General features: G+C 42.2%; 1 protein-coding gene across 5 annotated transcripts in view; it reads right to left on the minus strand.

Annotated features, from left to right (window-relative positions):
• The window catches only part of NAXD (NAD(P)HX dehydratase), a 53,629-nt gene extending 26,543 nt beyond the window's left edge, over positions 1-27,086 (minus strand). Inside the window, exons 1-7 of one of the 5 annotated variants that reach the window (XM_068395255.1) lie at positions 26,940-27,038; positions 24,819-25,396; positions 23,196-23,567; positions 19,626-19,776; positions 18,275-18,320; positions 16,491-16,579; positions 2,766-2,874 (exon numbers count right to left, since the gene is read on the minus strand). In XM_068395255.1, the coding sequence (XP_068251356.1) occupies positions 2,766-2,874; positions 16,491-16,579; positions 18,275-18,320; positions 19,626-19,776; positions 23,196-23,567; positions 24,819-25,377 (1,326 nt within the window). In that variant the 5' untranslated portion in view covers positions 25,378-25,396; positions 26,940-27,038. The other 4 variants (XM_068395257.1, XM_068395258.1, XM_068395260.1 and 1 more) reach the window with 4 other exon arrangements.
• Between the last annotated feature and the right edge of the window lie 322 nt (positions 27,087-27,408).

The raw sequence follows: 27,408 nt of genomic DNA on the forward strand, positions 1-27,408 counted from the left end.
ATTTGCTTCAGAGTTGGAGGGTCTAACCAGGCCAAGACCAGGACTGCCACATCTGTGTGGGATCTAGCTGCACAGCTATTACAACGCAACCAATGCTTTCTTTAGATTTTTCTGAAGCTGCAGCTCCTGGTCCTGCAAACTCATGGCTAGAAAGCTCTGACAGAACATCAGCCCTCACCCAGGCAACTGAGGAACAGCATGGGAGGGTTTTGGCACAGACCCATACAACTGGCATATGAGAAAGGAATATAACTTGTAGAGTGGCTTCTTGTAACAGGACTTGTAAATGGAATTACAGCCAAACCCAGACAATCACAGGAAGCCAATAAGTATGTATTCAAAGCGTATCACTGTGCTCTTAAGATAAAAAAAGAAAATTCAAAGGAAACTGATCATAAGGTGCTTCTTTTCTATCAGACTGTTGAAAGGAGCTGAAATGCCACAGTGCACACATGTCAGGCATTAGGCATGAGGGAGGCAGGTGACATAGTAAAGATGCTGAGGAAACAAAGCATTCTTTGGTCTGGAGAGAGAAGATTCACCATCTGGTCAACAAGTACTTGAGCTATTCCACAATAAAACACTGTCCATGGGCTGTATACCAGAAATCACAGGTTACTGCATTAGTATCTGAATTTCTCAATGCTCGTAAGAGAGAAGCAGCCTCAACACATGATTGTTTGGACAAGCACATTCATTGGCAATGTGCTGGCACAATACTGACAAGAACTGACATACGAACAGCATCAGAGAGGTGACAGACCACTACACCTCAGCACTTTAATGGGCATGAGGAGGAAGGAGGGAAGCTCTCTCCCATTGTCACTGCCACTCTGATACAAAGCCCTGACCAGAAACCAGACACTAATCTACATCTCAGCCCTGTATTCATATGACAGCATGCTGAGGTTAGCTTAAAGAGAAAACAGAAGACTATACACCAAGCCAACCTCCTATAAAAGTTTAAAATAGGAACACTATCATCACTTGTTTTTTTTCCTTGAAGGTGAAGAGTGATACAAAGCTTAAAATTCTCTGCTGAAGCAAGAGGGAGACTCAGCCTTTCCTCAGCACAGAGAAGCACCAGTCTTCCTCAAGCAGGCAACCAGGGTTCATTTGTCCCTAATTACATGCACTTATTAAAGGTTTTGGCCCAACAAAGAGTTTAGAAGATTACGGTAGTTGGATTTAAAAAACAACACTGGGTAACTAATGAACTCTTACATAACTACAGTAAAGACAAAGAAATTGAGCTTTAAAGTGACTTGAAATTAATAAGGTCAGATCCACAGTTCATGTGAACGTGGTCTGAGATTTTAGCATAGAGTAACTTCCAAATGCCTTGTCTTCATTGGCTGGGTTTGTTTCTTTAACTTTAAGCTGGCTCACACAGGACAGCCAGGCTGAAGTGAAAGTATGCTTGTAATTCACTAAGAAGGCAAAATTATTTTTAGCAGTGATGAAAAAAACCCCACAATCAAGGAATCTTCCAGATACTTCTGTAACACCGAGAAGCACATTGAAAGATATTTATAAAACCCAGATGGAATTCTGATATAAAAGAGGCTTATGTTAGACATCTTAGATATGCTAAATGAATTCTTATTTTCTTTTGTTTAAAGTTGTTTTCCTTTAGGAAAAAAAAAAAACATAAAAAATTTTTTTAAGACCAAGAAAAAACAAACATTGCCCAAAATCTTTGTCTGTAAAAAGAATTCTGAAAAAATGTTTTCAAAAAAGAATAATCTCTGTTGAAATCTTTCATTCGGGATAGAATTTGATTGCTTGATCAGCTGTAATAAATTTCTTTTTCTTTCTTTCTGAATCCATACTCTTTATCAGTTTTGCACCCCTATATCATAGGCCAAACATTTTTTGGAAGCAGAAGGAGAATTAAAGAAGCTAAGAGCTCCAATAGCAACTTTCTCTAACAAAACCACCCTCCATATCTCTCAAGGTATTCTGAACTACTTGATAGTGTGGTCTCCAGTCTCTTGCCTTCCCTGTTTTGCAAGTTCACTGTGTAACTGTCAACTTTTCTGTACGTTATATTAAATCCACTTGTTAGTACTACTGATTAATTCAGTAATACTTCTCAGGAAAAGAAAAATTTAAATTGTGCAAAATTAGACTGACATTAGACTGAAAGATACACTTTGAATGTACAAAGATGTGTTGAGAATAATACAAGACATCATCTGGAAGACTGTATAAGTATGTATTATTTAGAGTACAGAACTATCTAAGCTCCTGTTTTCACCTCTCCACTAAGGCGTGACAGAAAATAGGATTACCTCTTTACCCAGAGTAGAAATCTGCAACATTTTATAACTAAGAGTATTGTTTCTTATTGCAAGGGGACACAGTCCCTGTTCTTTGGTGCCTCTCCTAACACAAGTTGTCAAATACAGTTAGGAAAATTAAGAACTCAAATTCATACTTATGTTCTTATAGTACAGGTGCTTTGCACCTAAGAAAACACAGAGCCCTTTATCTAAAGATGCTAATGTCTATTTCTTAACTCGCAACTCTCACACTCAAAACAAAAGCAAATCAAAACAACCATATGGGTGCCTAAAATTCAGAGTGATGCTTACACGTTAATAATGAAGACCATGACTAACAGCTGTAATTTTCAGTCAAGAATATTTTATTAAATTTGTTATTTAGCAACCCTGATCAAGAACAATTATGTAATCGTGTAAAAGACAGGAAATTGGTTAATAAAATTCAACACAAAGACACAGAATAAAATATCACATTACCTTAGCGTTCTCAAGTAGAACTTCATCTCTACCTAAGCCAGGTCCTATGACAACTGAGTGCAGTCGTGGTAACCACTTTTCCACCTCATGGACAGCATTGGGACTATCACTAAATGGAATCGGGAAAAAAAGACAAGTTTTAAAAGGCTTCATTTTAGTATTCTCAGAATCTGAATTCCAGATGCAAGATAGAAAGAGATATTTCCCTGTCTTGAGTGTCAGGCAATTTTATCCTCCAATCTACCAAAAATCTGTGACCCAAGAAATACGGGATGGTTGTCCAAATAGTTAAAACGAAACATTTATCTCGATTCAATCCTTAAAAAATACCACATAAAAACGAAGAGGTAATTGCAAATATTCACTATGGTTGTTGCAAAACAAAAAAAAAAATAAAACCCAAGCACGAAACCAACAATTCTTACAGTCTGTCACAATTCCCTGTTTTAATACTTCTTTACAGAGGTTACACCTTGGACAGAGATCCACCGCCTTGCAGGTATATACCGCAGCTTGCTGGAAATGATGCTATTATTTACTACCCTGCATGGCAAAATGATAAATCTACTCATATGCTTTTTTGTCAATTGCTTCATAAGCATTTGTTCCAACTGAATTATGGCCATACTGTCCCCTTTCCCCAAAAGGCAACAGGAGAATCAAGCTATTCAGTAAGGGTATTATCTGCTTGTAATGTTTAAGGTTTCTGTAGCACTGAGGTTTTGCCTACATTGGAAAAACGATGAGAAAATCCACTGCCAAATATAGCTGCCACAATACGGCATTCAGCTGCTGAGCAGAACTGTTTATTTTGTTCTGATCAGTTTTGTTGGGTAAATAGGTCAGAATATTTTGAAAGCACTGCTCAACAATGTCAGCTAATCCTTATTGACAGCACTGAGGGAAAATTTAGCGTCCCTCCCCACCTCTGATATAAGTGATGACAATAAATGAACATTTTAACTGAAGCATGGGGGGCGGGGGGGAGAAGTTCCCTACAGGCTAAGCAAGGAGGTACCATATGATAGTATTACTCAGAGCATTTTGAGCTTGCAGCACTTCAACAAAGCTCTATTATTATGGATGAAAGCCCTTGCGTGTTTTTCATAACCAACAGCTGTACCGATGGGACACACCACTTGGGAACAAGCGTTTAGCTCCCGTCTGGCAGAATCAGCAAATTTCACGACGATTTCTGCAAGTGCCAGGCAGGAGCCCAAAGCTTTCGCAGCTGCACAGAGCGAGGCGGCCCGCTCAAGGCCACCGGGACGTGATGCCTCGCTCTTGGCTGTGGTCCAGTGGCCCCTCAGCTGCTTCGGAAACCCCCAGCTGCAGCAGCTCCAGCTCCCCAAAGGCGCCCCGTGCTGACACCACAGAACAGCCGTGTCACAACACGGCTGCTGGGTGGAAGCGATGACCCGCTGCAAGGGCAAGCGAGACAACGAACCACGTGAGGACATCGGTGTCACTGGAGCAGTCCCCTGCTTAGCAAGCTGAAGCTGAATTTCTATTTGAACGACACCGATCCTCCCCTTCTCCTCTAAGTCACAAGGAAACAGTAATAGCTTGAGAATTGCCAAACAGCTCACTTCTTTTCTTTTTCCCTGTACAACCACCTATCAGTTAATGATGTAGATACCGTCTGGAAATAAAAATTATTCAAGAAATATTTAAAGCACTATTAAAAAAAGACAGTTCTTCTATATGTGGTAGGTTGAGCATGTGAAAAACTCTCTGTGAACTGAATTCTAACAAAGTGTCACCATTTCTGAATGCAGACCACTTTTTCATTCATATGCTGAAACTGATTTTATCTGTAGAAGAGAAATATATATATCTCAAATACATATATCAAGTATATAAAATATATATTTCATACATATCTATAGGTCATATATATACAGACATGTAAAAAAATACTGCTATATTGATAAGGATGTTTGAAAGGATTGGATTCAAAATACCTTTGGACAGTAGAAGCCATATACATTAAATAAATGTTCCTTTAAGCGTAAGCTAAGAACAGAGCCAAGATAGTACTGTAACTGTCTCTGCTCCTTACAATCATCTCATGCAAATAATCTCAAGGTGGAAAGTTTGCCAGTTTATTTATATTCAGACTTGAAATAAGATGATTTTGTCTTCAACCCAACCGATAACGTGCACTCTTCAAAACAAAGGCATCTCTTGGGAAATGAACAGTCCAGCATTAAGCCACTCCTGCTCACTTTGCCTCTGGTAATAATAAAAACCTACTGTACAGCTTTTCATCTTCAAAGCATTTTACAAACATTACGTTCACATAACTCCTTTGCAACCTCACATCAAGAAGCAACCCAAGGCATATGAAGGGCCAAGAGATTTAAAATGGTGACGACTATTACATTGCAAAATCAGCTATAAAAACATGCCAAAAAATAACTGATAGATTTTGAGTCTTCATAAAGAAAGAAGAACAAATACTGCCTCAGAGAAGCATCACACCAACTTCACAGCAGCTGTGGTTACGCAGCTAAGGACACCTTACAAACTCTCCCATCTCTACAGCTTTTCTGAAAGCGGAAGGGCTATCTTGTCATCTTGTGGTTTATTCCCACACACAGACATCAAAGTAGTAACATTTTAAAGCTGATACAGTACAAATGATCAACATGAAACTTTCTTCAGGAAGATAACAAAGCAGTGTCACCTTGAATGTTCCTGACCATGGGATTCAGCACAAACACAGAAACTTTTTAGCTATTAGGAGCTACAGCCTACAAACAAAATTTAAACAAGCCCTGAAGAGTTTTCTGACACTGAGGTCAACTGGCCTCTACACCCTTAGGCTTCAGAGCAGGTAACGCTCAAACTGCCCATCAGGCACAGTCCCTGGACCTTGGTAGTTCCTCAGCAATGGAAAAAGTTGTTGCGAGAGGCTAGTTGGCACAGGCCAAAAACGTTGCCAAGGATTGTTTGGATTATTTGACAGTACAGATAATCATGTTTGGGTACCTGGGAGTAAATATTCCTTGGCAATGTTTAGTTTATTACTACAGAAAAAGCCAATGTGTAATCTTTGTTTGCCTGTGAATTAAAAACAGAAAAAAACAACCCAAAACACTTTGGAGGTACCAGCACAGAACACAAGTCAGGTACTCAGCTGTTCGCTGTGCACTACACTTACACAAATAATGTTAACTTCCTTTGTCCCTTCATGCCAATTTCTCCGCCTGATTTCAAACCTTTCCATTTAATTATCGCTTCCACTGCCCAAGACATGCACACACAATTGAAATTAGCACTGTATTTTTTTTAAAAAGTGTCTAGAAAGGCATGAGGTATGAAGAAGATGTCCCCTTTATCAAAAGAGATGCAATCTTCAGGCTTTGGCAGAAAGGGATCAAGTAAACAAGAATCAGTATTGCCTTTAGAGATACAGAGTTACATGATAAACAACTTGGCTTTTTGCCAAAAGAGGAATCACAAGTGCAACAGCTCTCTTAAAGCACAAAGCTAATATTAATATACAGAGGAGTCAGAAAATCTCTTGCAAGGCCCAGAGAAAACAGCACGTGAACTTCTGAAAAGAGGGTAAAAACCTTTGAGAAAGACATTGATTAACTAAAAATCAGGGATTTCCAAAATAAAGTAAGCTTTTTTTGGAAGGTGAGGGGGCAAGAGACTGGGAAACAGCCTGGCTTTCCCATAATCTGAAAATACAAACTGCACCATAGACATACACAACAGGAGTAATTTGGGAGGCTGAATCCAAGCAGTAGCACCTGTAAACACGGAGAGCAAACTACAATACCATTGTGCAGATGTGTCCAATTAAGATTCTGGTGACAGACCACAGCTGTGGATTTGTAGAGAATGAACAGATCTTCAAACAGCTACTTAACTTCCAGCTAACCACTATGTGTTATGTGACATGTTATCAGATGCCATTCTGCTGAAAATTTAGATTACAACAGCTCACTGTTGTTCAATCAAGCAAGAAACCAACAGCCCTCCAAACCCCAAAAGCTTCCTCAAAGTCTTCGATGTCTGGAAAGCAACCGATAAAAGTCTGACTGCGTACAGTAAAGAACTACCACAGAATAAACATGTAAATAACAACAGCAAGACAACAGATTCATTAATAAGGAAAACTGAAGGAGCTTCTATAATCTGTCTCATTCCTGTGAAGTCTAGTAGGTAAGGAAAGTCCAAAGCTAATGTCAAATATCAGAAAGATAACCTCCTATCACACAATCGACTTTACACATTATCCGTTAGTCAAAGCAGATCTAAACAAATAAGCAAGCATACAGAGAGCCTGTAAGCAAGCATACAGAGGCACACTATGAAGAAGGACCCCACACATGTTTACCTGTCCTGGTTTTGGCTGGAATAGAGCTAATTTTCTTCTCAGTAGCTAGCATAGCGCTATGTTTTGAATTTAATATGGGACAGTATGAGGAGAATGTTGAGAATATACTGATGGTTTTAGCTGTTGCTAAGAAATCAAAGACTCTTCAACTGCCCATGCTTTGCTAGTGTGCAGGTGCACAAGAAGCTGGGAGGGAGCATAGCCAGAGCAATGGATCCAAACTGCATATCATGCAACATTGTGCCCAGTGTATAGATGAGAGTTGGCTGGGACGTGAGCTCTCTCTTCCAGGACTGCGGTTTTGAGACTTTCTCTCCTCCGCTAGCCAGGGACAGGCTGGGCCTTGGTCAGCAAGTGTTGAGCAGTTGCACTGTGCATCACTTATTTGTATACTCTATTATTATTATTTCAGTTATTAAATTGTTTTCATCTCAACCCACGAGTCTCTCTACCTTTCCCATTCTCTCTCCCATTCCCCAGGGCGGGGGTGGGGGCAGGGGAGAGTGAGCAAGCAGCTGCGTGGCATTTGGCTACCTGCTGGGTTAAGACCATGGCATTACCTGGATCAGCTTTCCTTGGCTCTTAGCGAGAGGTGGAGGAGAAACACAAAGCTTCACTCAGCGTGAGGCTGGGAAGACCACCATCTCTTGGGAAGACCGCGATCTCTTGGGAAGACTGACACAACAGCTTTATCATTTGCCTTCCTTGAAGCCCTGTGCAGACAGGGCCAAGGTATGGTGTTCAGCACCTTACATGCTTATCTTTTTGCTCTTTTCTCTGCCTCCAGAATGCATTGAGAAAAGTACTTTCCATGGAATAGTCTACAAAGATTCTTCAAATTAAACAGCACCTAGCCTCTGAAATGGTGAGGGCAAATTTTCTTTGTGAATTATTGGTAGCTTCACATAACTTCTGCCAAACTAAAATCAATACACCCTGAAAAAATTCCTCTGGTCTTGCCACCTCAATTATTTTTGCATACAAGAACAGCACTTGTTTGGTTACAGTGCTTATGGCAGTAATTGCTGGGCTCAGTACTATATAGTCTCTTTGTTGCCTCATACCTTAATTCACAACTTCACAGCCTCTTGTAATACCTTTTAGTTTTGAAAAGCTAATAAGGAAAATAAAAACTTCAAGTCAAGCTCTTTGCTCTTCAGGACTCTTCTGTATTTCACTATCACACAATAAAAATCGACATGAAACACAGTCCTGTATTATCTTCAATCTTGGTGGAAGCTTGATGTAATAACCTTTCCAAAAACAACAAAGAACCTGAGAAAAAAGATGGTGGCTGCTGCCCTAAGATCACCAGCAGTTTCTAAACATCTTCCAGAGCAATTTGTAACAGATATTTGACATGTGCCATCGGCTTGAAAGCCTATTCTAAGCTGATCACTGCCCAGAGTGGGAGGACACTTGACAGTTAGGACCTGAAATGCAGCTCCCCTCTCCAGTCCCCCAAACGTAGAAAATTTTGCTGTACACTGCATTTTATTCAAAGACTGGCTTTCACCAACTGATCAAAAGCTACCAAGGCAATAACTTTAAATTATCACAGAAAGCTCTAAACACAGCAGCTTTCCTCAGTCAGAATGAATGACAGTTACTGTCATTGCTTTCTAGAGGAGGGAACGGAACAACAGTGATAAGGTGCAGCCTTGTCAAATTTTACACAGAAACAAGAAAATGTGAAGTCAGCATGGGTGTAACCAGGAGCTACAGAAATAGCAGATAAGCATGAATGACAGCACAGACAGGAGGAAGCGGGACCGTGGCTCTTCACATGTGTTTTGGGCAGAGCTGGAACCACCTTAGCAATCAGAGATGTGGTCTGGATATCACAAAACGCTGATCAGTGGGACCTCCTGCTAGAGAAGGCCACAGTACACAAGCAAGACTGCTGTCACCTGATCAACTACACAGCTCCTCTCTGGAGAGCGTATTTTTCAAATTCTGCTCATTATCTGTGCACACTTGGTGTGACTGAGGCAACTCCAAATGCATTAAAATGTACCGTTGCAAAAGTCTGTTACGTAAACAAAGCCACTTTAAGTGGGCAGTTTCAAAAGCCAACCTAGAGTCTTATCTTCAAAGATGGGAAAAAGTCTCTGATCTGAGGATGAAAGAGTTTCAGTTCTGTTTGTCCAAGCACTGCAGGTAATTATATTAATGTGAATCAAATGTGAGACCTGCTGACATTTAGATCCTGTCATGTTATACAGTACATCAAAAGAGCGAAAGAGGGGACATAATGTTTAGCTCTAGAATTTAAGTAGTTATCTCAGAAAGCTAATTATTAACTATTGTGGTAAACCTTGGGTGAGGTCATTATTAGAAACTGGGTAAATAAGATAGGGAGAGGGAGTATTCTGGAAAGGTTAGGTCAAAGGAATTAAAGGCAAAACCAAACAGTGCAAAAAATGTTTTGAGTACAAAATTAAACTAATTCTATATTCCAAGAGTAGCTACATTTGTCAATGTTTAAATCATCATTCTTGTAAATTAACTCCAAATTTCCAGAAGCCCAAAGGCTTACGGCAGGCTCTTTCAGCCCCATGAACAGAACTGGAAATAACAACTTATTCTAGCTCATTGATCCCATTATCAACTCATGGGTCTCTCACCAGGCACCTCAATCAGGTAAAGCAAGCCTCAGCGACAACACAGTGGCATGAAGTGTCAGGATGCAATCAGAGAGCAAAAAAGAGATATATTTAGTAAATTAAGATTAGTATATTAAAATACCACCCAAAAAGTTTAAAAGACGAAATGGTCATTTTCACCTACCAGGCTGTTGAAAGATCTTTCAATAGTGTTTAATCTGCCAATGCTGAGTAGACAATACCTATTTTCCTGCTACAATCTGATTAAATGACAGGGAAGAAAATTAATGAAAAACAAGGACCCTAATAAGAGAGGGACTGAATACTATTAAAATCAAGTGTTCCTTTTCAGCCATTGAATAAGTTAATTTAGACATCAGAAGTGAACCTGGCAGGCTTCATCTGTGTATTAACAACATAGCAGCAAGAACAGCAACCCATCACCCAAGAGAAGCACTGGTGTCACAAGTTTGTAGCAAGAGACTGCTCTTAATATGCAGATATCACAGTCTTTACTCGCTCCATATTCTACCTCCAAGGTAGTGACAGCATGAATGACCTATTGAGGTATGCACGTAGAAAAAATGCCATATTTACCATACTGTATTTTTCATATCATAATAATGACGACAAAACCCAAAATGTTTTCCACAGCTGCTACTTGGACACCAAATACTCTCATTTAGTTATCAGATCTTCTGTTTCACTAGAAATTGTGCAAGAGTATTGTCAACACACTACAGGCATCAGAGCCAACAACCACCTCTTTAACAGTGAACCCAAACACATTATACAAATGGGGTCACCTCTCTTAACGCAGAGCGGAGCCTCTCGCATCCTGTGAGAAAGAGCCCCAAATGACTAGAAGCTATTGCTTGACTCTGTTTTCTGAGATTTCTCACACAGACATGACAACAGCACTCAAGGTCAACCTTATCCAGTCTTGTAAAGATACCACAGGTATCAACACAATCATTTTACAACCTGTATTTAGACATATCCCAATCTTCAAAGCAGCTGTAGTATCTTTTGCTCTCAATCACATTACCAGTGTGTGTTATGACAATCCCTCCAAAAAGTATGATAACGAAATGTCTTGACTGTATTTTCAGAGTTCATGGAAGTGGTCTTGACCTATTAATACTTCCTGTGAACTGACGATAAGTAGAAACTGCCGAATATTTTTCCAAATGGACTGCAATCAACTAAAACCTGTGACTTTAAAAAGTGACAGAATGAAGTTGAGATGACAAGGCAATTTCCCTCAGAATGAAACAGATTTAAAATGTCCCTAGAAACACTAATGCAGTGTTTTCTAAATGTTAAAACTGATGAAGTGGGAAGCTTTTATCATGTTGGTATCTCTCTTCAGTTTACATTCAACTCTTAAGTCACAGATGATAACTGAATCAATACCCAGAAGGCTAGAGTACTTCAAATCAGTGGCGGACACATGAGAAGACAGAACAAGCCTCAGTCTAAATATCTGTTTTGCTGATTGTCCATTGGGAAAAAAAAAAATGAGATGCTAAAACCTTCAAATAATAACCATTAAAAAAAAAGGCAAAAGCAAATCCAGGGCATGCCTGCCTCCACTCAAACTCAAGAAAGATTAAATACCAAAGAAATCTAATCCTGGTGTCAAATCCCAGCAGTATGGCAAGTGTTCGGAAGGATGAATTTGGCCAGGATCTAACTGGAATAAAATGCTCCTACACATGTATACATCTCTTTCTGATGTACCAGAAAACAGCAAGAACAGTGGCACTCCCCACAGCAATGCTAAAAATCTCTGGCTACTTCTCATATTTTGATGAGGTGGCAAAACCTCTGTTAGTATCACCTGGCATAAGGACATCTGCAACAACAGGGAGGAAAGGGACTATAGCGTGCGGTGAATACACCTCCTGCCTTTTATTCACTCTGCAGCATACAGCAAAGAAGCAACAGCTTTGCCAAGAAAGCTCCGCACAGGAAACAGGTCCATAAACAAGTTTTGTCCATGGCACTGCATGACAGCATTAGAAACAGTTTAAGTATACTCTGAGTCAGCACATACAAACCGACCTTTATTTCTCCCTAAGTAGTTAGGAAAAACAAAACCAAAAAATTTCTCGTGCAATTCCCAGCTAAGCTGCTGTCTAAACGAGGTTTGGGAGAAAGATCACAAAGTTTATCCCTGCATCTTCTCTGTAGGTATAACAGGGATCCAGCAGCCAAGTCACTAGTCAGGAGGAATCTTTTTGGTAATCAGAGCAATCTGTGCTTTCTCCTTGACCTTCCCTGCTGACAAGAATTCTTGCACTTCTTCCAGCAGCTGAGTCAAAAGAGAGGTTAGTCCCACATTACACCTAAGTGTTTAATAGCTATCCTTAGCTAACACAACTAAAATGCATAAGCTTCCGCCCACAAAGGACCAATGTTTTTGCATCTCCTTGCCACATAATGGATTAGAAAGGGCCAAAAATCTTAAGATTGTTCCTGGGCTTTCTTTAAGAAACTTGGCACTGGTTAAAAGTACTCATATAACTTATCAGGAGCTCACTACCCATGATTCACTTCCATTTTTTCAAATCATCAAAACATAGACAAAATCCAATAAAACCAGGTAAAATATGTTCCAGCAACCCTGATCTAAGCCAAGCTTCTTCATTAATGGTAACTGGCTTCAACACACAGGCCAGCCTCATAAGAGGTTTCTCCCTTATTATTTTTATTTCATACTGAAAAGAATAATCTTTTTCAAAATCCAAACCAAAACTTGAACACTGCAATTAACTATAAGACTTCTAGTAATTCTGGCAATCTTTCCTAGTCCACACAGACCCACAGATACCTTACTCCCAGCTGTTGTATCAGTTTGAAATCCATACCTAGTTCAAGGGTGACATTTTTGGAGATAATGGAAAAGTTACATGACTTCTTCAGGACCACAAGAAATTAATGACCTGACATCTCAGTCTACTTCTCTGATAGAACTCTGGAGATCAAGGAGTATATCAACTGTTGACTTTACAAACTGTCTGACAACCAGGTTACAAATGGGCTACTCAGTAGTATCTCTCTATCTTTCTTGGCCTACAGAGAAAGAAAAAACTCAGTAAGATTATGAAAAAGTCCTTGCAAGAGGGGAATCTAACACAATAGATTTATTCTCTCTCTCTTTTAAAATATAACCAGCTGGGTTCATATAGCTCATTTAACTCTGTGATCACTCACCTATCAAGACAGGATAAGCTAACCCAACACAGGTATCCAAGAAGTCTATTCAACCTGACCTGAGCCAGGGAATTAACATGGGGAATATAAAAAAGCCCCTGAAAACCATTCTTTAGAATGTTCCCAACACTAATGCAAAAAAGTATGTACACATCTACAGCAGAAATCCACACAGAAAATGCCTGCAATAAAACTTAATAAAATGCAAAAGCTAAGTTTTATCTTGTATTTGTGTAGAGTTTACAGTAGGAGCATTTTAGCTGAGAAAACAGAAAAATGTAGCACAAAGCGGGGTAGTGGTGACGAAAGCAAGGCAGCTGTGACCAAGACTTGGTATACTTCACTATTCAAAAGACCCTGACTTGTGCGATACACACTTTTCACTTCTCCACAGAAAGCAAGAAGTCAGTCAGCAAAAATACAGAACTAGTTAGCTGGTCAGTTTTTAATCAATACTTTCATTAATACCAAGTTGTCGTGGAAGGGCCATAATGCATTTGACAGAATCCCTGAATAAAAAGGAAAAGCTACTATTGATAATGTTGACTATTCATGGCCCCTAGATGCCCAGCTATCATTATTCAGCTCAGGTGGTGAGGATGCACAGAGCCAGGTGTTGAAAACTTCATCCTTCCAGATGCCAGGCTGCCAGGTGCAGTCCCAGCTCTCTTACCTTCACTCACAGGAACAGGGAATGAAGTCATGAGACAAAAAAACACAGAGAAAGTTGCGTTATGAGCATCCCCAGCAGGGGATGTTACACCAAAAGGAATTCCAGGATGGTCTGCAGCTGGGGACACGTGGAATTGCCTTGGCAATGCTGCAAGACGGATGCCCATTTTCACAGCCCTCTTTCTGCAATCCTGCTCAATCTTTCTCACATAACATTCCTCACATCCTTGAAGAGACAGACTTTTGCCAAGGATGTGAAACGCAACAGTGCACCTTCTAGCTCTAGCATACCTTTGCTAGTCATGCCGTCAAAGATCCGCAACGGCAGCTCCAACGAGCCAGAAGCGCCCTCGCATTCAGGGGGCAGCAGGAAAAAAAAAGAGCATGTTCTTCCCTTGAGGTGATCCCCTGGGAGGTGAAGGCAGTAGGGAAAGGTAGCTGCAGCCAAGTCGCAGAGGAGATGATAAAATGTCAGACTCCTGGCAGTACAAAATGGCAGCTGAACCCTGGCCAAACGCCAAGCTGTTCAAACAGTGAACTGAGGAGTACACGGGGCCATAATTATGATTAGCATAATAAGAGAGTGGTACAACAGCTACCTAGTTACTCCGAAGGGTCATGGAGAAATCATAACAAAGCAAAGTTTTAAGGAGAGACACAAAAGAGAACAATGACGTAGCTGCTCGGTGGGTTTTACCCGGAGGTTCTTCCATGCATGAAGTGCTGCCCGGGAGAAAGTACAAAGACTGTTTAAGAGATCAGGCTCTGAATCAAGAGCAGCCGGCTGCGACTGCAGAACTCAAACAGTTCCACAACATATAAAAGATCATAAGAAAAGTGTGACACTGAAGACAAAGGACCTTACGAGAAAAATAGGCTGTGTAAATTTGAATAAAACCTGGGCTCAATAGAGTCAGTCAGGATTTTTTCCTTTCTAACCAGAAGAGACTCTTTTCCCTTTTCTTCAAATGAAGCAAAAGAGGTAAAAATATGAGAAAAATGTAACAAAAAAAATCTGAACACTCTTGATATTTGCATTTTTTCGTTCTGAATGTCATATAAACAATATTTACAGATCCATTGCTTCATGCAATTAGCCAAGCTGCCTGGTGAAATTAATCAGAGTTGTAATAACAGTATTAAACATTGAGTTTCAGACCTAAAGCTACATGGATATGAAAATTTCTAGACTCACTGTACTTTGTACATCTGGAGAAATTTATAGAAAGAGCTGAAGTTTAAAAAGAAAGTTCTCTTTGCAAATAGAAAGATCAGAGTTTTCATTGAGATCTAAATTCCACAGAAGACACTGAGAATCTCTGTATAAAAAAAAACCAGCCCTTGTTTCGTAAGCACAATCTGGTCCTCCATGAACAGAAAATTTACTGTTTACGCATTGTCACCTCCCTTTTTCCCTATGCTGCGTCCGTTTCTCCTATTAACCTTTTCTGTTACCACAGACATCATGAACCCTGTGTATACAAAAAATGCTTCTCCCAAGGCAAGGTCAACTCCTTCCCATACAAGACAACCATATGCTATATCCCAAGTGTCATCCATCAAGACAACCTACATTACAAGCTAATACTGCCATTAAGATTCTCCATCTCATTTGTTATCACAGGATATCAGACAGAACATCAACTGGAGATGTGCCTTTTGGATTTTAGAGGCTAATGCAGTTGGACTGGAAAAAACCCTACTCTTGTATCCTCCCCTTGCTTTCAAACATCACTGTTTCCCTGTCTAAAATCCACAAAGTCATGGTTTCTTCTATCTTTGAAAAAAGACCCCAACAAAACACAACCCTTGGTATCTGTCTGTTTAACTGACTTCTTTCTAAGCACTTCTCTCTACACTGACAGGAATGAAATCCACCTTTAGAATGCAATAAACTTATGGCTTGCAACCACAGGCATCCCCATAAGGGGATCATATTCTTATTCCCAGACACTGAAATATTTCTACTGTCATAAATCCTTCCTGACAGCAATATCTGACAAACACAATTTTAAATTATGCTTTTCCAAGCTTAATCACAGCTTTGCTACGTACACCAACAGACTTTGACACGCACTGGTGCAAGCTAAGCTCAGGGACATATACCTAAGGCACACATCTTAATTCTCATTTGCAGTGCTCATTGTAAACCATTATAACACCTAATTGAACCAATTTATCCTGTAAAAGTTCATCAATCAGTAACGTATTTCAGAACACAAATTCAGGGAAGCACACACTGATTTTCCCAATCAGGACAATTGCTTATTAAACTTTCATCTTCTTGTTAATAAACTCTGTATTTTAGATCATTTTAGAACATCCACCTATTCCCAGGAATGGGTGTGTATCTAACACAACACACTTATGAAGAAAAATGAGAATCAGCATCTCTCTTGCCCAGTAATTTTGCGTAAATGACTATATACACAGTAGTGAGAGGAGAAAATGATACACTACTGTTAAATGTTATTAGGACTGAAGAAGCAAGAGAACATACTCTATTTGCCTTTCAAATGCAGATTCTAAAATGCTGACTTGTAGTGAATCTTAGTTCTGGATTTTGCCTCTGTTCACAGTTAAATGCATCACAATCACCGAACACGTCAGCAAGTAGCGCAAAGCAAGATCTTTGCTTTTTAAAAAATTGTACTTTGATAGTAATGAAAAAAAAAATCATTTTGCAACTGATTGCTCTATATTGAATATCTAACTGTTTGTAATGAAAGGACAAACCCAGGAGGTTTTGTAATCTCCAGCTCACTCATCCTGTAACTCAGAAAAAGAAATAATGCAAACTAACCAATTGTCAGACTGAAATGTTCAAACTAGTAATCCTGACTTGCTCATTTAAACAAAAGATAAGTCACTTACAGAACTGGATGAACAATCAGCTCTGGACTATATGATTTGATTACTGTTGCTGCATCTTTGGTACAAAACACATGGGATAAATCTGCACCCTAAAAAAGAAAATTTGCAAACAGAATTATCAACTTTGTACTTAATAATAATTTTATCATTCCAAGTTTACTCAGTGAATAATTCACCTGAATTCTTACTTCTCTCTATTATTTTTTTCTATTTTGGCTTAGACTACCATGCAATGTTTTGGAAAAATTTTTTTTAATCTAACTTCCAATGTAATTTTTATCTGTTTCACACCAATAGGATGACTGAAAAGACAGATCTTGAACCTTTACTCACTTCAGAAATGTTTCTCAGTTGCAGATGAGCAAAGACTAAAATGTCACACGTACAACAAGAAGAAAGGCAAAAGAAAACAGCTGAACAAGAGACAAGCTACATTAGAAAGGGAACATAATACTGTAATATACTTGCAGAATATAGCTATGGCAATCTATAAGTACATTTCCAGTCCTACCATTTTGGCTCAATGGGCCAAATCTGTACCAGATAAAGGCTGGTACAATTTAACAACACCCCTTAAGTTAAATAAACATTAAAGCTGAGGAGTTTAGCCTCAAGCTTCCGTTATCAACTCAAAAAATCAGACATACACATAAAAATTATGTAAGCAGGGACCAGAAAGCCACATCTTGTATATGTCTTGCATATGGAAATTTCCCAAGGTTAAGAAATTGTCTCTTCTGCTTTGCTACTATACATTTAACATTTCAAGTTACTAAGCAATGCAGAGATTTGATCCTACGACTCTTCATGTGCAGATTTAATGATCTGAGACCAAGTGACTTCAATAGGGGACCTCCTAGTACACTACTGTATTTGCACCTAGTGAACAGAAAGCTGAGTGGCCTTAATATCTTATATTAGATCATTAAATAATATCATTTCAGTTTTAAATCCTTGTGGGACTGCATCCAGGGGTGGGGGTGGTGTGTAGCAATTGCTGGATTGGTTACCTACTTACTGAAACAAATCTTCAAAAAGAAAAACATACACAATGAACTGAAAGTACGGACACACAATATACATAGCACTGAAAAATATATGTATTATGTAAGCATGATTTGTTTACATTTGAATAATCACCACTGTATTTATGCAGTCTGCAGTAAATATATTTTGTCACTAAAATAAGGAAGTTCACACTTTCTAGGGAAAAAAAAAGCTTAAAAAATAGTTCTGCTAAGGATTATAATGTAAATAAACTGTGCTATTAAAAAATTACATTAAATTCAACAAACAATCCTTAGACTTACAGCACGTAAGAATTTTACAAGCCTAAAGCTTTAAGTTTTGAAAATTACTTCTTTCAATACACTTATCAGGTGCAGAAAAAAATTCTGAAGAACTGACCGCAGCACTGAAAACATAACTTTAATCATCAATCTAAAGTTATTTTATTGTTTACTTTTGGAGAAAGTATTTCATCAAGTTTTGAAATTTCCTATCCAAGTCTCTGATAAAACCGTTCTCCCTCTGAAATTTTCCATTTTTTGACATGTGTCTAACTTTACTTTACACAGAGAAAGTATTTACAGAAAACATAGCAAATGACGCATATTTACAAAGTATTTCTACAAATCCAGGACTAAGGATTTTCTTTGTTAAACAGAAGACCTTTCAGAACTCAGATTTCATGTGCCTCACAGAATGAATGCTTTTAAAAGATGGCGCTTAGCCAACAGAAATGATGAAAAGTTCATTTTGGATTGGTATAGAAGAACACTTACCACTTTGAGAGCTGTAATGGCAGCAAAATACGGTGCTCCAGTGTATCTAGAATGAAATACAATTTAGGTTAGGAAACACAGTCGTGATATTGGATAATCTGGAAATCAGTCTGACATAATGAAGTCCCAAATTCAAGAGCAAAGTTAAAAAGAAAAAAGCTTTCTCTCTTGTGTTTGCTGTAAAAGACAGATAGAATCTTGCTATACTGAAGCCAATCTCAAACCTTGCTTTGATTTCAAAGGCACAGGATTTCACCAGAGCCACCTGATCCTTTCACATAAATACTTATAAAGATCATGCCATAAAAAAGCAAACTCTTCTCAGACAACTAACTTAGAAGTTCAGAGACAAAACAAGAGTCGAGCACTGTCTGCAAGCCAAAAGCTGGGATCTGTGACCTGGATCAATCCCATATGGTTTTAGATGCTTAACTGAAGTGCCTAAACTGTGATTCTAATTGCCCTAAATTCTCTTTCTGAAGACTGGAGAGAGAAAGATGGACAGAATTACCCTCCAGAGGTGCCTACTGCCAAGAGGTAAGAACCTAAGCCCATTACACCAACAGGAAAACTAACTCCTGGCTAATCAACCCAGCCATAAGACAGCTCCTCTTTGCTCTTTATAGAATGTTTATTAATGGCAGATGTCTAACAGCAGATCTCTTTTACAGAAGAAAGATGCCATCTCTATTTCAAAAGGGGAAAATGAAAAACAGGAAGGTGTAGTGGCTCATTCGGAGTATTGTGCAGATTACTGAACATGGCCAAGAAAAGACCAGAGCCTGTTTTATTTCTAGGTCAGTACAGCATTTAACTGATTTACGCTGTATCTCTTTTTTCCCCTGAAACATGCTATTTCTATTACTCCAGAACATAAAACAAGGTATTGACAGAATCTAGTTAACACCACAATTTATCAAAATAAAAAGCATGCAGTAAGAAAATATTCTATTCCTGATTTAAGAAACCCAGTTCCCAAGATACCAATATATAAAACAAATCAGATATGCCACTGGCTTACTTATACTACTTATGGTATAACGTCATCATGCAATGGGAAAAGACTAACACTGAAAGCAGAGAGAGTTTAGTGGTCAAAAAAGACAGAGAAGACAGACACAGACACAAACAGTGTTCTAAGTTTCAACCACACCAACTACCAAAATTTTGCAACACAACTGCAGGGAAACACGGTCTTTCACAAGTGTGCATAGTCATGATGACATACTAGTAAAGCTCTCTGGAAAATACTCCGGTTTTAAACATAAGGTAAGTTTGAATGGCTTCTGCAAGAACTTATGACATCCTCAAACTCTCTCAGAAACAAAAATAAAATTTCTGCTTAACTTACTCTTGACATCCTCCAACAATGCCTATACGTCCATCTTGACCTTTATGCCTTTTCCCTGTTAGAGGAGGGATAACATTGCGCACCAGTTGAAAAATATTCTCCATATCCTTTAGAGAGTGTGTTCTGTGCAGTGAAAAAGATCTCTCTATAACTGAAAAGAAGAAAATAAGTGTTACTTTAAAGTATGTTCTTTCTTAAACTACCATCAGCATTTCTTTTAAGCACTCATGAACACTAATAAAACCACCCAAAGATATACAAAGTGACATACTTGTAAAAACCAAATGCTTCGATGCTTAAGGGCCTTTAAAACAGTGAGTAACCACGGAAGGTAATCATTTTAAAAATGAGTTCAGGGTCTGATGCAGAGAATATTCCCACTGACTGCTCACAGTCCTAATTTAGGGCTCAGGTACAGAAAGAAACAACAGCCCAGAATAGTTATACAAACATTTTGTAACTAGAAATATCTTCTTAGTTCAGCCTGAAATCACTTCCATAATTAAGCTCAACTGAAATAGGTACACTCAGTAAGGACTAAACACATCCAGATACAGAGCAAGCACAGAGCAACTAAAACCACATTTTAAACGTACACCCTACCTTATTTTTCGCTTCCCCTTAAAGACTTCACCTCTTAACAGAATCAGGGCCTATCTCACTGCTTTTTTATTTTGACAGGTGGTTACAAAGCATAACGGAAGTCTTTCTGCAAAACTATAATCCAATGCACTAGATGCAAACATTATAAATATCACACAAAGAGATTTTTTAGCTATAATGCAACTACAGATCTCTGATGCAAAGCTACACGTCAAGCTACGTATTAAAACAACTGCACACTCAGAAGGCTACATATTCAAATTACCGCTTCAAAAGACTGCAAAAAATTTAGAAGAAAAAAGTATTTCAGCAATTACAACTAAAGATAATTAAATCATTTACCTAACATGGGACAAATCTGAAGATCAGTACTCCTGTCAATGATGTGTTAATTATAAATCACAGTAAGTACACTAAAATAGGTTTTTATATTTCAACAAAGCTCCTCATTAACTGTACAATACTGCTCAGAAGAGCTGTTTATTTGAACGTTAATATTAGTCTCCTAGACCATAGCTATGCTTACTTTCTTTTTTACAGATCTTCTAAAAAGCTTTCAAGGAACTGCTATATTGTAATACACAACTATATAAAAAACAATTCCCACGATACTCCTTATTTTCAGTTGTATAAAACTTAGCAATTCCACCCCCCAACTCCAAAATCTAGAGGAGCGGGGAAAAAAAAAAAAAAAAAAGGAGGAAAAACAGTTCCCGAAATTTTGGACATAATAATGGGGAAAAAACCCAATAAGAACACTCTGCATCTGTGTGCTACCAATGGAAAGCATCTTTTTCTCCGTCTTACACAGAATCTAAACCTAAACCAGACGTGCTAATCTTCAGTAATAAAATGCTTTAATGTTCAATAATGATAAATACTCCGGCTGATCTTTTGCTTTTAAAATCCTTCTATAATACAGGCATCCAATTCCTATTGGAATAAAAAAAAAAAAGAAAAAGAAAAAAAACACGCTGTTTTGGATCATGGCCAAAATAGCATTGCAGTGACCCAGAGGAGAACAAAACGCTCATCTCCTCTAGAAATAAGGCAGATTATTTTCTTTAAATCACACTTCATGCACTCACTGGTTTTCAAACACACAAGAGATACACTTATCATACAGCTTATAACCCTTAAGGTGTAATGCTGTTAAGAAGGTCCTCTGTTTCTTTGTTGCTGTTTTTTGTTTATATGTAAATATAAAGTGATCACATAATAAATAGAAAGAAAATAGAGAATTATGCAAAAAAGCAATTCTTAATAGAGCCCCACTTACCTACAGAAACATTAAGGCATATTTAGCTATAAACAACTGAAATCTTAATTCCTTAAAAGATGTGCTGCCTGAAGCGTTATTTTCACATTTTATTATAAATGCTTTCTTACACTTTCACCGATTAAAAGATTAGAATCACGAGTTGCTCCTCCTACAGTTAAATATATATAATGCATTTTTGCACAGTGTAACATGATGTACACGTTAGGATGTACACCTATATGACTAAATCCAGCATGAAAAACTGAACTTTAGTTTCAAGTTTTTACAGATAATGAAACTCTTTCAATGAAAAACCTTCTGAAAGTAATGGTAAGGCCTTGTAGGTACCATCATCCCAGTCTAGAACCTCAAATTATTCCTAAGGGATTTTCTAAAGCACTTCAGGTTTCCTTTTAAATTAAAAGTGAAAACAACATTTAAAACACAGAATCCATATATACACTGTAATTTATCTACAAAAGTCTGCTGCCATCAAGGAATGCTACAGACCAACTACCCACTCAAGAAGCTGCACAACCAAGTCAGCCAGCCTAAACTCTCAACAGGCCTAACCACCATCCAGTCCCCCATGCATTTTACGGGGAAATGGAGTACATATTGTAGAACTGAAAAGGCTCCAAGATCCTCTCAGGAATCAAAGAATGCCCTTTAGGATCTCACATGCCAGATTATTATTCCACACTGAGGCAGGGTGCTTTTTTCCCTTTTCAAACCATGTTTTTTAGTTCCAAGCAGTGTGAAATTCAGAATTAAAACAGAACGAGACTTGTTTTGTTTCCATGCGGCAGGCTACAACCACGGAGCCCCGAGCTGACTCTAGATTCAGCACTGACAAGAGTACTCCTGTTTTCCTCCCGCCCACGCAGTCTACCTCCACATACAAAGAGACTATGATAAAGATAAATGACACAGAGCCACAGATCCCGAGAAGTCTGTTAACGAACGCTAATATCCGACTATCAGCTCCTGGCCCACACATAAGGTACGGAAGGAAAAGTCTGTGCATAAATACCAAGTCTAGAGTTATTGCTTTGCCTTTTTCTTTAAAATAAATTCACACCTCCAAAGAATTTATAAATGAACTAGTGTAGAATAAAAATATAAGCCAATACTTCCACCTTCTATTACGCCTACTACAATAATATGATGTTTAAAAGATAAGATTCAAAATTTTTATTTAAATAAATTTATTTTAAAGAAGCTGGATTTTAACATTTGACTTACTTCAGTGTAGGCAAAACTCCACTCTTTTCCCATCCCTGAAAAAACATATGCACAGCCTTAACTTCACATAACTGGGTTAGGCCTTTTAACTTCAACAGCAACAGAATTTCCGCTAAATGGTACCTCATGTTTCCAGATAGCTTTGAGCAAATGCGCTATTTGCCTTTTACATATTAAACTTCTCCTAACTTCACTTTACAGAGATGTGAACATCGAAAGAAGTCCCCAATGTTTACAGGGTTTGAAAAGTATGATTTCGCTCATTAAAACTTGTTATATCTATATTAAATAACCAGTACAATGGCACAAATGATGTTTTAATTTCATTTTACATCAGACACCTTCACCGCAATATTAAATAATTCCAACTAGCTTTTATTTTCAAAAGCTAATTACTACCAGTACTTTCACACAGAAGTTTAAAAAACCCTAGCTTTTATTTATGCTATAGAAGGAAGTACCTATCGGTGGAGAAAGTGCTGCTGTCATAGCATTATAATTAAAGTTATCCGCATACGAACGATGGTTCGCTCTCTGAGGTGGACTCGCTGGTATAGATTGTGACCTTTGTGATACCGTAGAAGAAATTCCTGCCAACATCTGTCCCAACATTTGTAACATCTGGAGCTCTCGAGCATGCTCAGCTTCCCGACGCTTGTCCTCAATTTTGAGCCTCTGCTCTTCATATCTGTAAAATTTCTCTTCTGTATCCACGCTCTGCTGCAGGAATTTTTCCATCATTTTATCCAATGTTAAATTTGCATGGCGTTTTTTTGATCTTTTGGGCTGATTGAGAGGTGGGGTAATAGTTGGAGCACTGATTTCTTTAAAGCCTAAAACAAGAAGAGAGACAATTATTTTTCTGAAGAAAAATAACTTTCTAAGAAGAAAACAGCAAAAAATCTCCGAGATGTGCACCTAACGCATCACGAAGTTGGTATACTTTTTTGATGTGAATTGATTATTTCAGATATTTTTTTTTCAGAGTACCAAAGCAAAACCACAAGCTTCTACAAAGTTATAAAGGTAACATGAAAATCACACAGAGGCATCTTTTAATTGTTGTAGTACTAAACTTCAACAATAGGAGTCTTTTTGATCTTCTAAAAAGGTTTAAGTGAAGGCTATTAAATAGTATAGCCTCATTTGTGTATTGCAGGTAATTACATTAATCTAAATGGAGTTTCAGTCTGTTGGCATTCTGGATTTGCATTTCAAAAGAACATTAGTGTAAACAACTCTTTGATGGGGCTTATGTGTAAAAAGAAGGTTGGTTAAACGTCAACCAATTGGCTGATTCCTCAGTGATGTCAACACCTGAAGACAGGTTCATGTTTGTATTAAAACCACGGCATTAATGTAGATTTAAAACAAACAAATAACACTGCCCCCCCCTCACCTCCGCAACACAAACACGGAGCTGAGGGTAAAGAACGAGCAAGGAAAGGACAGGCTTTATCTAAGGGCTGTTTCTGTCCGCAAGCCCACTGAAGTTAGAAGCGGTGTTTCTGAAACAACTCTAGCAATTAATTATGCAAAAGCTCTCCCCTAGCTTTCTGGCCCGTCTGCAACAATAAGCAGATTTTTCAGGTTATTATCACCATCATCGTTTTAATACCGATTAACGAAACTGCACATAGTCTGCAGGGAACGGGAAATCCTCCAGCAAGAAGGACGCCTATTTTCTTGCACAGCGCGACCTGACACTTTGTCTTGATAATCTCTGCGCCAGTTTTCCACTGGTTTCTCATTGATAAACACCAGTAAAAACTCACTACGGCCTCTGTCCCCCAGCATGTCCCCTTACTCGGTGTGCAGCATTTCCCGCCCCCCTTCCAGGCGGCGTTTGCGGGCGTGGGGGGGGGCGAAGTTCTCGGGGACTAGCAAGGTGCAGGGGAGGGGGGGAGGCGAATTTCGGAGCGCAGAGGACGGGGCGGGAGGGACGAGGGTAAGGCAGAAGCCACTAGAAGCACGCTAGCCGGAGAGAAGCGTCGGCAGTTGGGCTGGCAGCGCCCGGGGGGGGGCCGCACTGCCCACGGGGTGAGTGGAGGACACCCGGCGCCGGGAGCCCGGCGGCTACTCACCGTCGCCCGGCGGCACGGGGATGGCGAAGGGGGGGCACTCCACCTTGATGGGGTGGTCGGCGTAGGAGGAGCACTCCCCGGAGTCCTCGGTGAAGTTGTCGCGGGGGGACTCCAGCTCGGCGTCCTCGTCCAGCTCGGCGTCCGCCTCGCGGCTGTTGTGCGGCGTGCCCGGCGTGGGCGGCCCGGCGAGCGGCCCCGCCGGCTGGGCGCCGTCGGGCGGCGGGGCCAGCGGTTCGGGGGCGCCGTCGGGTCCCCCCCGGCAGCTGAGGATCCGGTCCATCTCGTCGTAGTACTTGCATATCTTGCGGGCGTGCCCGTTCTTCTTCAGCCCGTCCCGGGCCTGGTAGTACTGGCGCTTGAGGCCCTTGATGCGGATGCGGCACTGCTCGGGGGTGCGCTCAAAGCCCAGCTCGGCCAGGCGGCAGGCCACGTCCCGGTACACATGGCTGTTCCGAAAGTTGCCGTCCAGCGCCGACTGCACGTCCGCCTCGCCCCAGATCTCCAGCAGCGCTCGCGTCTCCAGGTCCGACCACAGGAAGCCCCGCGTGTTCGTGATCATCCTTGGCCGGCCGGGGTCACTGCAATGGCCGCGCACCGAGGAGGGAGAGGGAGGGAGGGAGGGAGAGAGCGAGGGAGGGAGGGACGGAGGGGGGCGGAGGAGGGCGGCGGGGAGGAGGGAGGGGGGTTTAATGCCCGCACTCGGCTCTCCCAGGGGGCGCCTACGCCAGCCCCGGCCGCGGCAGCTGCGGTGCGGCGGAAAGCGGCGGACAGCCGGGCCCGGGGCCCCGCATCTCAGCCCGGGCCGCCGCTCGCAGCCCGCACGCACACAAAACTTTCCAGGTGCCGCTTTGCGCTGCGGGCACCTGCAAAAAGGGCGGGGGGGTGGTGTGTGTGCGTTAAAAAAAATCCCAAAACCTTCCTCCCCCCTGCGGCTCGACCCCCTTCGAAAACGATGCCAAATAAATAAACAACCGGGCTCCCGGCGCGGAGCCGCGGCCCCCTCCCCGGGGCAGGACGCGCCGCCACCCCGCTCAAGCAATCAGCCGTGCGCGGCCGCTCCTCCGCCCCGGGCTCCTCCGGGAGCGGCAGGACGACAGCGCTGGCTGGACTTGGAGGCCCTGCTCATCACAGCGCGCCTCCCTCCCTCCGTCCCTCCTCCCCTCCCCGCCGCAGTGGAGCGCGATCCCTTCACACGCACGCAGGGCGCTGCAGCTCTACCTCAGCCCCGCACACCGCCGCGCCAGCACGGGCAACGGCATCCCTGCCCCCTCTCCGGGGCCGCCGTGTCACCCAGCCCGGCTGCCGGCCCCACGCACGCACCGGCGCACACACGCACAGGAGCGGTGCCTGCGGTGCGGGGGAGCCCCGGCGCAGGCAGCTCGGCTCGCCCCTGCAGGCCGCCACAAAAGCCCACGCTGCGGCTGGCAGAGACTGCGCCTCCCGCAGGCCCCCACTGGCTCAGGCACCCCCTGCCCTCGGCAGACCCCTGCGAAGGTGCTGGTGGTCGGGTTTGTGTGCGCTTCCCCACGCCCCCGGCCATCCTTTCGCAAGGCAGGTGAGCGGCCCGGCCGTGCCCTCGCTGCAGGCGGGGGCGGGTTTCATTGTGCCGGGCCGCCCCCGGGCCCCACTGCCGCCCACACACCGCTCCGGCCCCTGCCCTTTCGCTTTGGTTTCGCTCCGAAACCGTTCTCCGGCGGGGTGGCGGCGCCAAGCCTCCCTCACCCCCCGGCCCCGCCCCTCTCTGGGGCAGCCTGGCCGAGGCTCCCGCCCGGCGGCCTCTCCTTCCGTGAGGAACATCCATCCACCCGCCCGCCCGTGGGCTCCCGTGGCCCCCTCGAAGGGCAGCACTCGCCACCGGGCAAGCCTGCCGCCGCTCGGCGCCCACCCACCCGGCCCGCCCCCGCCTCCCCTCAGGGGCGGGCTCCACCCCCTCCCCGCCAGAGCCCCCCTGCAGAGATGTTTGTACCTTCGTCACACCGCAGCCAGAGGGCCGCGGCCAAGGCCAACGCAGCCAGAGCGCCGGCGGTTACAGCGCCTCGGCCCCACATCCTCCCGGGGGAGAAGGCGAGGGCTGCGGTCGGGCCGGGCCCAGCAGCCCACCGCTCCGCGCTCTCCTCTTACCTAGCCGCAGCGCGGGGCTCCCCACGCGCCCTGCCAAGCGCGCAGGCAAGCAGCGCACACAGCTCATCGGCGCGGCTTCCGGCTCCGCGCCGGGCCGGGCAGGGCAGGGCAGAGCAGGCCTACGCGGACGCACCCGCCCGGCACCGCGCCGCGGCGCGCTGCGGTATCCCCCCCCACCCCCCGGCAGCAGCCAATGGCGGCCACACAACCGCCCCGCCCGCACAGGCCCCCGCTGAGGTAACGGCCGCGGCTCCCGGCTGCCCGTGGAGCCGGAGAGGGCCGCGGCGGCCTTGTCCGGCGGCGTTGGGCCTGGTGCCCTCGGGCCTCCCGCCGCTGCGGCGGGGCGAGGAGCGGGGACGGGCGCGCAAGGTGCGCCCCTGCGTCGTGGCAGCGCGGGCCGGGCGGCTGTGTGGCAGGGCCCGGGAGGGGAGAGGTGGAGCCGGGAGCATCCGGCCTGGCCGTCACGGCG

The sequence above is a fragment of the Nyctibius grandis genome, chromosome 2, assembly GCF_013368605.1.
Source record: "Nyctibius grandis isolate bNycGra1 chromosome 2, bNycGra1.pri, whole genome shotgun sequence".
NCBI classification, from domain to species: Eukaryota; Metazoa; Chordata; class Aves; order Nyctibiiformes; family Nyctibiidae; genus Nyctibius; species Nyctibius grandis.